At 37.7% G+C, this 16,210-nt stretch overlaps 2 protein-coding genes across 3 annotated transcripts; one reads left to right on the top strand and one right to left on the bottom strand.

The window, feature by feature from the left end:
• Nucleotides 1–670: 670 nt before the first annotated feature.
• Nucleotides 671–4,550, top strand: LOC107702768 (CD48 antigen-like). Of its 2 annotated transcripts, none has more exons than XM_016505180.1 (6): nt 671–859; nt 1,114–1,428; nt 1,513–1,791; nt 4,085–4,204; nt 4,282–4,336; nt 4,427–4,550. In XM_016505180.1, exons 1-6 carry the CDS (start codon nt 811–813, stop codon nt 4,467–4,469), a joined length of 861 nt encoding a protein of 286 aa, XP_016360666.1. In that variant the 5' UTR covers nt 671–810; the 3' UTR covers nt 4,470–4,550. The 2 variants fall into 2 exon arrangements, with proteins under 2 accessions (XP_016360666.1, XP_016360665.1); XM_016505179.1 differs by having other exon boundaries at nt 672–859; nt 4,424–4,550.
• Nucleotides 4,551–10,611: 6,061 nt separating this feature from the next.
• LOC107702767 (uncharacterized) lies at nt 10,612–14,289 on the bottom strand. The gene is made up of 7 exons (XM_016505178.1): nt 14,063–14,289; nt 12,567–12,878; nt 12,106–12,381; nt 11,880–11,990; nt 11,738–11,802; nt 11,171–11,245; nt 10,612–10,920 (listed from the first exon to the last, which is right to left on the bottom strand). The coding sequence occupies exons 1-7, from the start codon at nt 14,124–14,126 to the stop codon at nt 10,834–10,836; spliced, it is 990 nt and encodes a 329-aa protein (XP_016360664.1). The 5' UTR covers nt 14,127–14,289; the 3' UTR covers nt 10,612–10,833.
• Nucleotides 14,290–16,210: the final 1,921 nt, after the last annotated feature.

The raw sequence follows: 16,210 nt of genomic DNA, 5'->3' as shown, positions 1-16,210 counted from the left end.
GAATATAATTTAAACACATGGACAAAGTTCAAGCATTAGTTTAATTTGGCGTCAGTTGTTATAATGTGGGTGATGAAGAGGAAGTGTCTCGTGCTTCAGGGGATTTACATGCCATCTTTTAGACTAGACAAATAGAGCAGTGCTTCTCAATTCCAGTCCTCGCTAACCACCGCTCTGCAAATTTTGCTCATGTCTCTTATTTAACACACTTGATTCAGATCAAAAGCTCGTTAGAAGAGAGCTCCATGCATGAACTATGTTCCGATTGACAGAGTCATGGAATATCCCTTGAAGTTTACTTCACTTTGAAACATTCATTCACGGATTTGCGCTACGCCGCTGCATGCAGCATCTTAGCAAACTTACTAGAGAAGTGTTACATAATATACCTCTGTAAAAGAAAATACAATTCCACTTCACAGTGCACTTATGGTCGAATAGAACAAGAGATACATACACAATGTGCAGAGCGGGGGTGGGATTGTGTTAGTGTCGCGACTGATGTAGTTGCACTGGCCATCACATATTTATTTGCTTCCCTAGGAGTGTCTGTTCTAAACCACCAAAGCTTCATCTAATGCGCCTGTTCTTGTACTTTCCCCCGCTCGTGAAATGTCAGCTATCACAAGATATGCAATGAAAGGAAACACGTCACACTTCCCACTTTCTTCAAGCGAAGAGTTGTCGCATGACTCTGAAAGAGTCAGTTGGCTGTGTTTTTGGATAAGGAGTCCTACAATCAGGGGCGGTGTGAAGGAAGGTCAAGGGCTTCAAGGACCTCGTTGATTTACGCCGACAAGCCAACGAGCGATGAGTCTATGTGGAGTTGTGCTGCTGTGTATTGTGTGTATCCTTCAAGGTGAGTTTACCAAAATTCACTCTCATATCATGCAGAGTTGGTTGCGTTATTGTTACATAGTTTGATCCTGTGGAGGAGATTATTGGAGAATTTTTGAGAAGAAAAGAAAATGCCTGTCAGAGTGAGTGAGAAACAAAGAAAGTCAACCTAAATTCTGCTTCGTTGGAAACAAGGTGTTTCCCTTTTCTGCGAAACAACAAAACATTTCCTCTTACATGTTAGAGCGTTCACCGTATCTGTGTTTATTTTTGCAGTGAGCAGCAGTGAGGAACATATTATTGGTTACAGTGGCCAATCAGTCGTCCTGAAATCTGGAGCGGACAGTTCATGGAATCTCACCAGAGTTCAGTGGTCCATTTATAAGAACACCACATACATTGCGAGTCTAAAGGATGGCGAAGTGTTTATATACAAGTTCTGGCGACATCAGGGTCGACTTGACCTCAACAATGAAACGGGAGATTTAACAATCCGTAATGTGACAGTGGACGACAGCATGACATACAACGTGGCTTTGGTCACCTCAGATGGCACGCGGAAGCAAGATAAAGTTCATCTCACAGTTCGAGGTAAGCAGTTTTCGGTATAGTCAACAATCTACTTCTGCTTAATGACTGTCGGCCAGATTTAGTAACTGATATAACGTTCTGCAGAAAGTCTCAAGACACCAGACATCCAGAAGACGCTTCATTCCCGCAATGACAGCCGGTGCTACGTTGCCCTCGAGTGCATCGCATCTGGCCAAAATGTGAATTTGTCCTGGACGCCTGATGGCGAGTTCAACGGATCGTATATTTCAGGAATCCCAAACTCTGTTGACTCTTCGCTAGTTCTTTTCGCATCATTTAGTGGCAACAGACACGTGACGTTTACCTGCACTGCCTCCAGTGGTCAACAGACTGTGACCAGGCAAATGATAGTGGGATGTTCAGGTGAGTTTCGTCAACAGATGTTTGCTTCTTTAGGATGCTGTTCACTACGTATTAAGTATTAAAGAGTTAGTTCACCCAAAAATGAAAATTCTGTCATTAATTACTCACCTGCATGTCATTTCAAACCCGTAAGAACTTCGTTCATCTTCGGAACACAAATTAAGATATTTTTGATGGAATCTGAGAGCTGTCTAACCCTCCCATAGACAGCAACGCAACTGAAATGTTCCCAAGTCCAGAAACGTAGCAAGGAGATCGGTAAAATAATCCATGTGACATCAGGGGTTCATCTGCGATTATACGAAGCTACAAGAATACTTTTTGTGCACAAAAGAAAAAAAAATAACGTCTTTATTCAACAATTCGTCTCCTCCGCATCACCTTGGTGCCATTTTGGAGAATATCCGCTGGACGTAAACAGCGTATGCTGTTCTGTGTCAGCTGCGTCACACGGATACGCTGTTTCCGTTCAGATCAAATCACAACAACGTAGGAAACAGATCCGGCGTGACGCAGCTGACACAGAACAGCATACGCTGTTTACGTCCAGCGGATATTCTCCGATGTGGAGGAGACGAATTGTTGAATAAAGACGTTATTTTCCAATCCATAGAACGATGTTACCTCTCTACATTTTCTTCTTTTCCGATAATCCGTTTAGTTTGCTTACACTATGCTGATAACACACGAACATCTCGGAGACGTCTATTTGACGTCTACGTGTACAACTGCAAGATGTATTTTGTTGCTCATCTGTAATACGTCCCTAATAAGACGTCTTTCCTATAAGATATCAAATAGATGTTTAGAAAATGTCTTTAAGATGTTTATGATTTAGAATGTATGTAAAACTGACGTTTGTACACAGCAGATGCTTTCCAGACCAAGCGATCTTTAACAGACATCTTGCAGACGTACGTGTGTGGTAGGTTATGCAAACATTGTGCGTGAAGTAACTTTAATTATCAACGTCGCCAGATTTTCCGAACTGCTTGTACTGTTGGTGCATTTAAGTCCTCCTGAGAAGTTCGTATTTACGATTTGGGAAGTCGTAATTACCACATCAGGTGCATTGAAGTCACTTTGGTCCGAGCAAGATTGTAATGTACATAAAATTCGGCAAAATTTCTTTAACCCTACTTTTAAAACCTGATGAATACAAATGCGATTCGAGTGTGTTACTGCTTTGTTTTTATTCAATACATGAACATTCTTTAAATTGGATTGTTGTTATACATGTCCAATCGTAATTATACAATTTAATGGTATTTTGCACATGCTAATTAGTTTTATTGTAAATGAAGAAAAAATATCAAATTTAAATCCTTTTAACAAATTTACTTCAATACAGATGCTGCATAAATTGCACCCGACATGTTTTCTCACTGACAAAGAAAAAAATTAATTTGTTTTCCACTCGTAATTACGATTTTATAGTGGCATTCATGTGCGCTCAACTCATAAATACGATCTATCCAACATGACTTGAACCAAGTGTGCCACACACGTCCTGAAAAGTGAAGCCGAAACATTTCAATCTCTAGATTAAATGAGTACCAACACATCTATATCGGTCATAACTTCTGCAGTGAAATAGCGTGATCAGGAGTTAAACTCACTAGTGCGCTTGTGTCGAGGACCCATATTTGCGTGCTCCATCAAATTAAATGTACTTTGAACAGCTGAGTTCAGCCATACACATGCACTAATCGCGCCCATCAGAACGTGAATATACTTTGGCGTTGAGGTGTGAAAAGTAGACAGTGAAAAAATGAATGCAAAAAAAACTAAACAACTGGTGACATTTGAGCTTAAAACACATAAAACCTAGCGGCTGCTTTAACGAAAAAATGAATGCAAAAAAAACTAAACAACTGGTGACATTTGAGATTAAAACACATAAAACCTAGCGGCTGCTTTAACACAACTATTCAAACCTTAAGCTTTTTTATTTTATCATTATTATTTATTTGTTTGTTTGTTTTATTTTTTGGTAAAATTATTAAGTAACAGGGATTGTTGGAAGTTGTATTTTCAAACTTTGAAGTGTTGCCAATACCTTAAATTTGATTTACTTGATCTTAAAACTATTTTTAAATGTGACTTTATAAAACCTGCAGAAACCGTGATCATATAAAAAGGGCCTTTACTGACAGCAGAGTGAATAAAGAAACATTGTTTGTGACAGAAGCAGCCAGTAACTTCACCGCACTGGACACTTTAACAGGGCAAGGCCGTTGAAAAGTGACACATGCAAATATATGAAGTTTTTTTTATTTTATTTTTTTTCTAGAGGAGAAGCAGAAGTGTGAAGCCTGCACTGTTTGCAGTTCGTGCGCTTCCTCTGTGATATTGAGTATTCTGTTTACAGCTGCAGTTTTGGGCTTTGCATATGCATTTACAAGAAATAAAGGTAACAACATATCTTGTAATCAACTTTACAATGCATGAACTTTATGAGCTTTATGAACTGTAATTGATGTTTTCTAGAGAGCATTATAGCTGCTTGCCCTGAAGGTCCCCTACATTTCATCCAGAATATAAGGTAACATCACACCACAGACATCACAGATGTAATGAACTCAGTTTACCGCGGTACTTATCCTGGATATTTGTTTTTTTGAATCACCAGCAGTCCTGGCTCCTGTGGTGTTCAAGGGAAACAAGACGCGGCGTAAGAAGAAGAAAACTTATCTTGCATAAGGTTCAACTGAGCAATGATCAGCATGCGTGTTACTTTATGGAAGGGAACATCTAGCATTATGTTTGACCCTTTACTGACAGCAGAGTGAATAAAGAAACATTGTTTGTGACAGAAGCAGCCAGTAACTTCACCGCACTGGACACTTTAACAGGGCAAGGCCGTTGAAAAGTGACACATGCAAATATATGAAGAGTTTTTTTTATTTTATTTTTTTTCTAGAGGAGAAGCAGAAGTGTGAAGCCTGCACTGTTTGCAGTTCGTGCGCTTCCTCTGTGATATTGAGTATTCTGTTTACAGCTGCAGTTTTGGGCTTTGCATATGCATTTACAAGAAATAAAGGTAACAACATATCTTGTAATCAACTTTACAATGCATGAACTTTATGAGCTTTATGAACTGTAATTGATGTTTTCTAGAGAGCATTATAGCTGCTTGCCCTGAAGGTCCCCTACATTTCATCCAGAATATAAGGTAACATCACACCACAGACATCACAGATGTAATGAACTCAGTTTACCGCGGTACTTATCCTGGATATTTGTTTTTTTGAATCACCAGCAGTCCTGGCTCCTGTGGTGTTCAAGGGAAACAAGACGCGGCGTAAGAAGAAAACTTATCTTGCATAAGGTTCAACTGAGCAATGATCAGCATGCGTGTTACTTTATGGAAGGGAAAATCTAGCATTATGTTTGACAGTTTTTTAAAGAAGTTTCATTTTAAAGAAAACAATGTGCGGAGGTTGTGACTGTTGGTTTGACCTCATTGGATCCGGTCTGTGAAACGTGTCATGTGTCACCTGTGTCAACGATGATTTCAGGTACTTTACGCAACCTTTTCAGAGATACAAAAAATAGATGTTGTTTTCAAAATCCATTCGACTGAAAGATCTGAAGGATTGTGCTCCTCCAGTTTGAACGGTCATGATACTTCTGGTACTGATGGCCTTTAAATCTTGACTCAGCATGGCAGCTTTTTTTATTTAATAAATTGTCTAGCTTCTTTGTTCAAAAATGCATGTGAATCTAATTTTTCTATGTAATTTCTGGTTGTTATGATGAATTGTAGCAGTATGTGCTCAGTGTCACAGTATTCTAATGACACATTGTCATTGTGAGTGCTGTTTTTGTCTTGTCAATGGGAAGTGGTCAGCGTTACCTAGAAATGGACACATGAGCTCAGTTTCTGCATATCTGGATATGAGTAAATACTTAAGAAACGGGTTCCATTAAAAGGATATTCCACTGAATTTTAACACTTCTCCAAACTGCCTAGTGACTTTATTTCAGAATTATTTCAAAGTTGTATTTATATTGTGCTTTTCTTTGACTCATGGCCACTTTACAGAAAGAACATATGAAAGAAAAATCAGAGCACTACATTAAAACAAACAAAATACAAGGGAATATCAGAGTAAATTATTCTAACTGTAACTTTTATAACATGCTATTTCGGCCAAATGACAGAGGACAAAAAAAAACTGAGTGCCCACATAACTCCAATACACTTTATAAGCTGTAAGTTTATATATATTTTTTACAATGCATTTACTGTCTCAGATGTGACTGTTTTAAAGGGGTCATATGATGCGATTTCAGTTGTTCCTTTCTCTTTGAAGTGTTACAAGCTCTTGGTGCATAAAGAAGATCTGTAAAGTTGCAAAGACTAAAGTCTCAAATCCAAAGAGATATTCTTTATAAAAGTTAAGAGTCAGCCACGCCTACCTAAAACGGCTCGTTCTAACACGCCCCACATATCTACATCACTATGTGGGAAGATTTGCATAACGCCGCCCAAATGTTCACGCAAAGAAAGAAGACGTAACTTTTATTCTCGCTGTAGTATTGTTGTTGCTGCCGCCATGTCGTGAAGGCGCTGTGTGTTTCGTTGTGAAAGCGAAACTACTTTGTTTGGTCTTCCAAAAGAGGACACGACTAGAAATCAGTGGTTAAGTTGTATTTACAACACTGTTCCGGAACACTTCAACCCAAATATTCAGATGTGTGCAGCACATTTTATGGAGGACTGTTACCTGATCCTGGGAGAGTAGACTACAATGCCGGTGTCTGTTTCTATAAAGTGGGGCAGTTCCAAGGACAGACACCTTAAACCGCATAAACACATTTCATTACACCAAATACACAAAATAATGTTCTTTTTACCAACATCATGTGACCCCTTTAATGTTGGAAACACTGGTCAAAAACCTTTTAACTCCACTGCAGCTTGACTTTTGTAAAATGCTAATAATATAATGACACATGCAATAGTCTTATATAAAACCACAATATCAAATTTGACACCACAGAGTTTAATTATTAAAAAAAAATTAAAAATCCTGAAAACTATTGGCATCACCAGGTAAATTAATTTTGTCGTGAAGCCACTTGGAGCAGCACTCGCGACGGTTTTGTGTCTGATTCTCGAAGTATCAAGCCCATATATTCTCCTTGTGAATATCATCTATAACCACAGCGAAAATAAATATATAATCCAAACTGAATAAATATCACGTCCAAAACTGCATGTGTAACGACAGGTTCAACTGAGAGGTCAAATGAGGTCAAATATTCAAATGGAGTGTTCTGATGAAGGGGGTTAAAAACAGCATAGAAAAAAGCTTATTACTTCTAAATGATGTTTTTTGATGTAAAAATCGAGATAACGTTATAAGTGGACCTCAGAGAACAGTACAAAATAAAAAACAGAGACAGTTCATGACTCCTTTAAGTGTCGGTGATACCTTAAATTTACTTGGTCTTTAAAAAGTTTTAAATCTAACTACATAAAACTGCAGAAACCGTGATCATATGAAAATGGCCTTCACTGACAGCAGAGTGAACAAAGAGACATTGTTCGTGACAGAAGAGGCCTGTAACTTCACCGCACTGGACACTTTCACAGGGCAGAACCACTGAAATGTGACACATGCAAATACATGAAGCGTTGTTTGATTCTTTGTGTTTTTTTCTAGAGGGGGAGCTGAAGTGTGAAGTCTGCACCGTTTGCAGTTCGTGCAATTCGCTGCGGTCGTTTTGGTTTTAGCATATGCATTAACAAAAAATAAAGGCAACACACATTGCTTACACGTGTTGTGAGTTCTGAAAATGTATGGGTGTGATTCGGTTCGGTTTATTCGGTTGCTTGACCTTCATCCTTCCCTCGGGTCATTTTGACCCGGAATTTTTCTTACAGTTTTAAAAAAAATTGAGTGTTCATCTGAGTGGTACAAGACTTTGTGACTTTTGTTCCACTTGAATTTGGAACACACACAAAAAATTGAGTGGGAGACCATAGGAATGAATGGAATGTCGAAAAAACTGCGTTTTTTTTTTTAAAACGTTGTCACACTTGAACATGGATCACACACACACACACACAAATTGAGTGGGTTCAAGGACATTATGTGGGTGAAAAAACCCCCCAAACAATTCCTTCCCTTGCAGGTCAATTTGAGCCCCCATAGGAATGAATGAAATATCGAAAAAAACTTTATTTGATTTTTTTAAAATACAAAATCTGACACAATCCAGACAAAATTTATATCCAAACGAAGAGCTGAGACTATAGAATACCCCCCCCCACACACACACACACACATACATGGTACACGCACACACATAGAGACACATTATACATGCATGATTAAAAGGTAAACAAGGTAAATAAAAATTTAATTAAATAAAAATCACCAAAAAAATAATAGAAAAACCCTACCTAAATATAAAGAAAAAAAATGATAAAAATGGATCAATATAAGCTAAAAAAAAAAGTTTCCCAGCACTGCGAGGGAAAGATTTGTTACAAAACGTGAGGGAAGGGTGAAGGTTAAATAAAGGACTGACAGCTTTTTTGCTGTTGTGTGAATGTGAACTCTTAGTCAGGTTAGCGCCATATTTGACCTTGGAGCACAAAACTAGTCATAAGTAGCTCAGGTATATTTGAAGCAATAGCCAGCAAAATATTGTATGGGTCAAAATTATTGATTTTTCTTTCATGCCAAAAATCATTAGGACATTAAGTAAAGATCATGTCCTATGAAGATATTTTGTAAATTTCCTACCCTAAATACTGTATATCAAAACTTAATTTTTGATTAGTAATATGCATTGCTAAGAACTTAATTTGGACAACTTTAAAGATGATTTTCTCAGTATTTTGATTTTTTTGCACGCTCAGATTCCAGATTTTCAAATAGTTGTATCTCGACCAAATATTGTCTTATCCTAACAAACCATACATCAATGGAAAGCTCATTAGAATTTCGAAAAATTGACCCTTATGACTGGTTCTGTGGTCCAGGGTCACATATTTAATTTTAGACAGGAATGAAAACGAGGCTGTGATAGAAGCACAGTGCGTTCAATGGATTGCACCGTTGTTTGACAAGATACAGATTATTCAGCTCTTGAAAAGTCTTTCTGGGAAAAAAAGAATAACTTGAGTAACTTGAAAATAATGATCTGATCTAGGACCTTTATATAATGCGTCCCATAGTCTATCCCTCACATCCTGGCGCCTAACCGGACTAAAGTCTATAATGATTGTGAGACGACTTGAGTTTTGGAGTGACGGCTTCAGTCTTCTAGTGTTATGTGAAGACTGAAGTTTTAAGGACGTAGGTGGCGATGTCAGGCTGATGAGTTAGATGTATTAGTCATCTCAGATGGATGGATGGCTACGAGTTGTGAAAGAGAAATAATGGTGCTGATGGAAACTGATGGTATTATTTTAAGATATTAAGTGACCAGTCGGTAAATGCCTGATGGTGGTGAAATTATAAAGAAGAGAAGTGACTTTAATTCTCCATTGTATCAGCAATCTGAAATCTGAGAGCAGCTGACTGACAGCAAAGGCTGCATACTCCTACACAGACAGAATTACATGATATGAATCTCCCTCCCAAACTGAGGACACAAGCAATTACAATATTCCAGCTGTGAACATGCTAAACGTGTTTAAATACCTTAAAAAATGCAGAAACTATACATGTTTATTATCGTTACGTTACAGATTCACTAGATTTGTAGAACAGACAACTGTAGAGTGTGATGGAATGATGTATGATGTTATTAAGAAAAAAACAACTTAAAAAACTTCTTCACTTAAATACTTCAGTCATGTCAACGAGTCATTCACACAGACGTCTCGCGGTTAGATGATTTCAATCATCGCTAAACTGTTTTGGCGCTAAACTGTTTATGTGCAAAGCTGACCTCATACGTCATCCTCCCAGAACTGCTTCCGTTTACAACAGTGAGCACAAGCTAGATTAAAGTGATTATTACGTTTTGAATATGGATATTTTTCTTACAAAAACGCATCGATTCGCTACAGGAGGCCTTTGTTCACCCCCCGGAGCTGTGTGAGACACTTTTTTTATGGATGGGCGATTATTATTTAACTTCTTTTGGACTGATGCAATGCAACACCCGCTGAGTGGCAATAAACAGCTTGAAAGATTAAAGACAATTTTTAATATAACTCCGACTGGATTTGTCTGAAAGAAGAAAGTCACATACACCTAGGATGCCACTGGTGTGAGTAAAACGCAGCCTAATTTTCATTTTTGGGTGAACTAACCCTTTAATGCATATCAGTAAGCGAAACGAAGCAATTTTAAGTATTTGTCATATACAGAAAAGTGTGTAGAAAAATACATACATTACCATTCAAAAGTTTGGATTCAACAATGATTTTTAAAGAAACTGTAAGATACTTTTATTCAGCAAGGATGCATTAAATTGATCAAAAATGACAGTAAAGACATTTACAATGTTACAGAAGAGTTCTACTTCAAATAATTGCATTTCTGTTGAACATTCTGTTTATCAAATAATCATGAACAAATAAAATGTGTCAGTTTCCACGAACATATGAACTGTTTTCAAGAATAATCAGAAATGTTTCTTGAGCAGCAAATCAGAGTGATTTCTGAAGATCATGTGACACTGAAGACTGGAGTAATGATGCTGAAAACTCAGCTTTGATCACAGAAATAAATTACATTTGAACTTATATTCAAATCAGCTCTTTGAAATTGCAATAATATAAATGCAGCCTTGCTGAGCTTAAAATACCTCTTTCAAAAACTTTAGAGAATCTTACTGAGCCCAAACTTTTGAATGATAGTGTGCGTAATGTAATATTGTGTGCTGTGCACACACAAAAAATCTCCTTTATAAAAAAGTGTTTCAACATGACACATTTAATACACAGTGCATTTAATGCAAGAGTTCAAAGGTCCACCGATGCAGCCAATAATACATATGGGAGGCTGGTTAACCAGATCCAGAAATGAGAGGACAAAATGCTACATGAACCGTCTGTCTGTGTCTCACTCACAGGACTTCCTGGTAAGGGGAGGAAGTGCTGGCGCTGACCGCAGGGTGACGCTGATAGTTAATTTTGTCATACAGGGTTTGAGGCTGCAGGGGGAGTAAATGTGTGACGTTATAACAGATTCCAGAGAAACGCTTCGCAACAGAGACGTCAGCTTCTCCAAACATGCAACAAAGCTGTTCTTAGTCTCACTGATTTACTGTGTGTGTCTGCTCTATCTTAGCCTAATGTGGTATGCACAGTAATTATGATTTTGTTAGTAAATACATGCTATGAGCCTTATTTATAAGCAAAAAATAATGGAAGTATTCATTATGTATGCATGCAAGTACTCACCAAGTTTTGTGAGAGTTTTGTGCCGTCTACCGTTTCATAAATGGACATCCCGTTTACAACACTTTCAGAGCGTTTCTGTAATATAGATTCAATTCGGTTAGCTAGAACAAAATTAGGTTTGTATGCATCTAAAATAGAGTTCATACGCGTCTAGGAAGTAGAGACGTACAATTAAAAAAAATTTAAATAAAAAACAAAACTCTTATTTTATTTTTTTCCTTGTGAAAAAGAGATTATTGGAGCATGTTTACTACGTCAATATTTCTATTTGATTTAATTCCATTATTTATGAAATTTACTAGCACTTTCTGAGTGAAAACGTTCACTTTTTTGCTTTTGCTCAGAAATTGCTAGTACATTTCACAAATATTTACAAAGAAATGGCAAGCAACACATTGCATAAAACATGATTTTTTTTTTAAGTAGGAAGATTGAGATAGTATTTTCTTGTAAAACTTACTCAAAAAGTCTATATTTTAATTACAGCTTTGAAAAATTATTAGTCTTTTTTTGCAGAACCACATGAACCTTAAAAAGCAGATATATAGACAGAAATGAGCCGCTCACCTTTGCCGTGGCATCAGCGTTCACGTCTTCGTAGACTGTAATACCAGCCTCACTTTCTCCTTGTCCTGAAAGTGTGTGAAAACAGCTGTATAACTGTATAACTCCTGCACAGTTTGTGCTCATTCACACGCGTTCAACACACCTTTAATGTTCCTGCACCTGCAGCACACGGCGAGCGTTCCACTGAATATGACGACAACAATGATACCGACGCCTACCGCGATCAGCAAATACTTCTGAGGAAAACCTGCATCTTTGCACCAAGTTGCATAATTGTTAGTGCTCTTTATGGATTTCAGAGCAGGTTATAACATTTTTTTTTTAATCATTAGAGTATTTAAGAAGTTTAATTTATTGCAGAACCATACTTGATGAGATACTTGAATTGTCCGGTTTGTCTGTGCAGACTACAGTCTTAGTAGCGTACTTGACACTGAAGGTGTTGTTGGCTGTGCAGGTGAGTGTGGTGGTTTCTGCTGGACGGAGGCTGATATTCAGGTGAGATCCTTGAGTCTGGATCTGAAGACCGCTCCAGCTGTAGGAGGGATTCAGATCACCACCGGACGCCAGACACCGAAGATGAAACATGCAGATGTTTTCTGATTGCAGCCTGGAAACATTAATCTGTACATCTCTGATAAGATCTGTAAGAGAATAATATGCAACATTAATTATATTAGCATACTGATTCCCTCATTAAAGAAGTATTTAACTTCAGTTAAATGACTATAAGCATATTAAGTGTCACTTATTTAATGAGTTGTTTTAGAATTTGCTATTTACATTCTAACAGCATTGACAGGGAAAAATATCATGGAATTAAACTCACCATGAACATGCAGCACAATGAATGTTGTATTGTATTGTATAGATTTTCCTTCTGCAACAATTGAGAAGCTTCCAGAATCCTGGAGTTTAAGGTCTGCTACTGTTACACTAATATTGTGCTTATTCATCTTTAACCTTTCATAAAATAATTCAGATTTGACTTTTTGGAAATCATCTTTTCGATACTCAGCAAAAGTAGTATCATAATATTTCCACTGCACTTCAAGATCATCTTTTGGATAATCAGCAATTAATTCCAGTGAGTCTCCAACAGCTTTGTGCACAACCTCTGCATCTGGATCAACACACGACCCTGCAATACAGAACAGACAACAAAACATGGTTACATACTGTCACAAATGCATGCCATATTTTATACATTTAACATAAGACAACGTTTCCATTAAAACACTTCATTATATCAGTTTGACAACACCAACAAAACACATGAGAAAAAAAGGAACAGAAAGTCGACAAATAATAAATAAACCATCAAAAGAAGCTCCCAGAGTCTGCGTTTTAGAGTTTGCTATCAGCACAGTGCATCTCACACTTCTCACTATGTCTTCACACTCCTGTCTTAATGAGGACAGCTCCACAGCAGCATCAGCATGAAAAATAACACTATTCCCACCAGATCTGGATGCACATGGTCTTTGGTGTTTATAATCTATATTTGCAATGCACGATGACTCCTGATCTGTGTTTGTATTTGGTAACTTGTGCCCATTCATGCTCTGTAAGGAAGTGTTTCACAGCAGCACTTCCACCCATCGCACTGCGATTTTTGTTTCTGCATGTGTCTATTTTAATTTGAACATCTTAATGTTATTTTCTCATATCCGCTAATTTACTCTCCTTCAACAGTTGCATCTCTTTTTACAAGTATTACACGTTTTTGCCATTTTGGTGAAATAATACCAAATGACAAGTCAACATTAAACCATATGTTTTTTGATTATGGTGAATTCAGGTACATTGGGACACTTTTTGACTAGAAAAATGTCCCCCAATTAACCTGATTTCACACTGTACTGCTGGTTGCAACAGAAAAACACTCTATTACAACTAGCCACATTCTCTAAACGATAAGGCTTGAGGTTTCCTGAGTCGAACAGCCTTTTTTTCACAGATGAAACACTGATATTATATTATATTATTATAACACTGATACCTAAACATGCATGATCATTTACCTCTAAAAGTAGAGTCAAAATACAGCTATAAACATGCATTATATATAGTTTTGTATTTATTAAGCAAACATCGTTAATTTCATTTACTATGCCCTATGGAATCAAGAGCATTGTATATATTAGCATTACATATATGGAAGCAAGAGCAGTTTTCCAGATGCACATTCATTCCCCACATAAGTGTCCTGTCGGCTAAAACCCTCCTTAGTTCCATCCTAAACATTAACATATTTAATTCATTTGAAATATTCATATTCATTCCCTATACAGGAATAACTGCTGGATTTCTCGAGTCACTCACCTTGGAGAAGGAAAACCAGGAGAACTCCTAAGATGGAGCAGCGGGACGCTTGAAAGACGTTCATGTCCAGATGTTTAGACGACAGACTGAGGCATCCGAGACATCAGATACAGCGAAACAGAAGAGACAAAAACAGACTTCCTCACACCGACTGCTCTGCGTCTCAGTTTGTGCATATCTGCACAAATAACAACACACAAAAGAGCTTTGGTGACGAGACCTTTAAGAAGCGCTTTCTGAAAGTTGTGCTTGAGGTTTAGGGGCTTTCTGGTCTCTAAATTAGTTTGCACCTCCCACTAGGGTCAAGTGCAAGAGCGCAGGCGTTTCATCCACCAACACTGCAGTGTGCGGGAAGTGAAGGTTACGCATTTACATGCACAGTACTATAAATGCCCAAAAGTACTGGAAGCTCATCAGGGAGCGAAAGTGAAGTGAAATCCTAGAGGAACAAGAAAGTTTTAGAAAAGAGAGTCTCTTTGTTAAAGGTCCTGATGTGTCAGAGTTTAAACAGCAAGCTTCATTTGCTGATGGAGCTGTGAAAGTATAACATTAGTTTGCATATTGTGACCACAATGTAACCAGACTCATGTAACCACATGCTCACTGGGTGCCAGAGTAAAGCGACTTCCTTATCATCTCATCATCTCGCATCCAAACGAGAAGGCGTAAAAAAGTACATTTATTCAATTCGCATTTGCAAAGACACACCCTTTGTTGTTTCTACATCAGATCAGTTTTGTAGACTGTGCAGGACATTGCAATGCAACGACACCGAGTCCATCAGAGGAAGTGAAACTCACAGACAGGTTTTAGTTCTAATGGAAAGTATTAGTCAGGCGGTCAGCAGAAGAGTACGGCCCTGTCAGGACAACTAACTATATACACTAAGCAGTGCAAACAGGTTTATTCTAGTAACTGTCCAGCAGGCTTTTTTCATAAGTATTACATTTTATTAGTATTTAAAATGTAGGGTAAAAAAGTCACCTTTATTTATATAGTGCTTTTAACAATACAGATTGTGCCAAAGCAGCTTTACAGTATAAAATAGGAAAATAGTGTGTCAATAGTGTGACCGGTCATCCTCACACACAGAGACCACACGACCACTCGTTGATGAGGAATAAGAAAGAAACAGACTAATAGGCCTATTAGCGTAGATGCCATTCTTCTTACGATGTAACAAGTACATCGTGTGATATTGGAAGTGTTCCCAGTTCCGGTTGACCTAATTAATGCAGCCTAAAAATCCTTTAACATATTTGAATATTAGAAATGTGTTAGTGTGTTATGTGTATGCCAGGTTAAAGAGATGGGTCTTTAATCTAGATTTAAACTGACATATTCCAGAGTTTGGGCACTAAATAGGAAAAGGATTTGTTCCTCATGGGACCTATAGTGCACTATCTGATGCGATACTGTAGCTGACGGCTGCATGCTTACAATTTTATCTCTAATAGTATCGATCTTGTAATTACAGTTTTTCTGAATTGTTAAAACACTAAACCCCAATCTCTGAACCGAATTCTCACAAATTCATCCACTCACTGGATGAATTCTCACAAATTCTCACAAACTCTATTTGCAAATCTCATGCACTCTTTTTGCAAAACTCTAAACACATTCTCATTCACTTAAACACTTATCACACTGTGATGCATTTGTGTTACAAAATGCTAAACATAAGCGGCAAAAGTTAAGCACAACTAAAGCACAGTTGTCATTGTTTACACACAACGATTCAAAATTGTTCACACTTGTTTCTAATGATGTGATCAAACCAACTGTACAAAATATGAGTCAGTTCGGAGTGCACAAGTGGCACAGGTGACTGAATGATGACACGAACAATAGATCTGAGAAGGAGAGGAGGAAGAGTACATGTAAGAAGTGGAGGATGAGGAGGAAGAGGATGAGGAGAGAAAGAGTAAGGTTTAGAGAGTGTTATCAAGGCTGGATCTGTCACACCAGAGGGTTTTTTCTCTTTGTCTAGCAAAAAATACAAAATTACTTGTGATGTGGACAAAGTCCTCAGGCCCGACTCAAGCACAAAGACATGATGCTGAGACAGAATGAATCTCTCATTGACCCTGATTTTACAATTGCACAACTTAAAGTATCTGAGTGTACTGTAACATGCTATTCATTTAG

This window comes from Sinocyclocheilus anshuiensis, unplaced genomic scaffold (genome assembly GCF_001515605.1).
Source record: "Sinocyclocheilus anshuiensis isolate Anshui unplaced genomic scaffold, SAMN03320099.WGS_v1.1 scaffold919, whole genome shotgun sequence".
In the NCBI taxonomy this organism is placed as follows: Eukaryota; Metazoa; Chordata; class Actinopteri; order Cypriniformes; family Cyprinidae; genus Sinocyclocheilus; species Sinocyclocheilus anshuiensis.
This window is presented reverse-complemented; position numbering and strand designations above follow the sequence as displayed.

Coding starts and splice junctions, on each gene's coding strand:
- LOC107702768 (XM_016505179.1), top strand. CDS start 811: ATGAGTCTATGTGGAGTTGTGCTGCTGTGTATTGTGTGTATCCTTCAA. Junction 860..1,113: donor TATTGTGTGTATCCTTCAAG/GTGAGTTTACCA, acceptor TTATTTTTGCAG/TGAGCAGCAGTGAGGAACAT. Junction 4,337..4,423: donor CATTTCATCCAGAATATAAG/GTAACATCACAC, acceptor TTGAATCACCAG/CAGTCCTGGCTCCTGTGGTG.
- LOC107702767 (XM_016505178.1), bottom strand. CDS start 14,126: ATGAACGTCTTTCAAGCGTCCCGCTGCTCCATCTTAGGAGTTCTCCTG. Junction 11,991..12,105: donor CAATTCAAGTATCTCATCAA/GTATGGTTCTGC, acceptor CTTGGTGCAAAG/ATGCAGGTTTTCCTCAGAAG. Junction 11,246..11,737: donor ACGCTGATGCCACGGCAAAG/GTGAGCGGCTCA, acceptor TCTATATTACAG/AAACGCTCTGAAAGTGTTGT.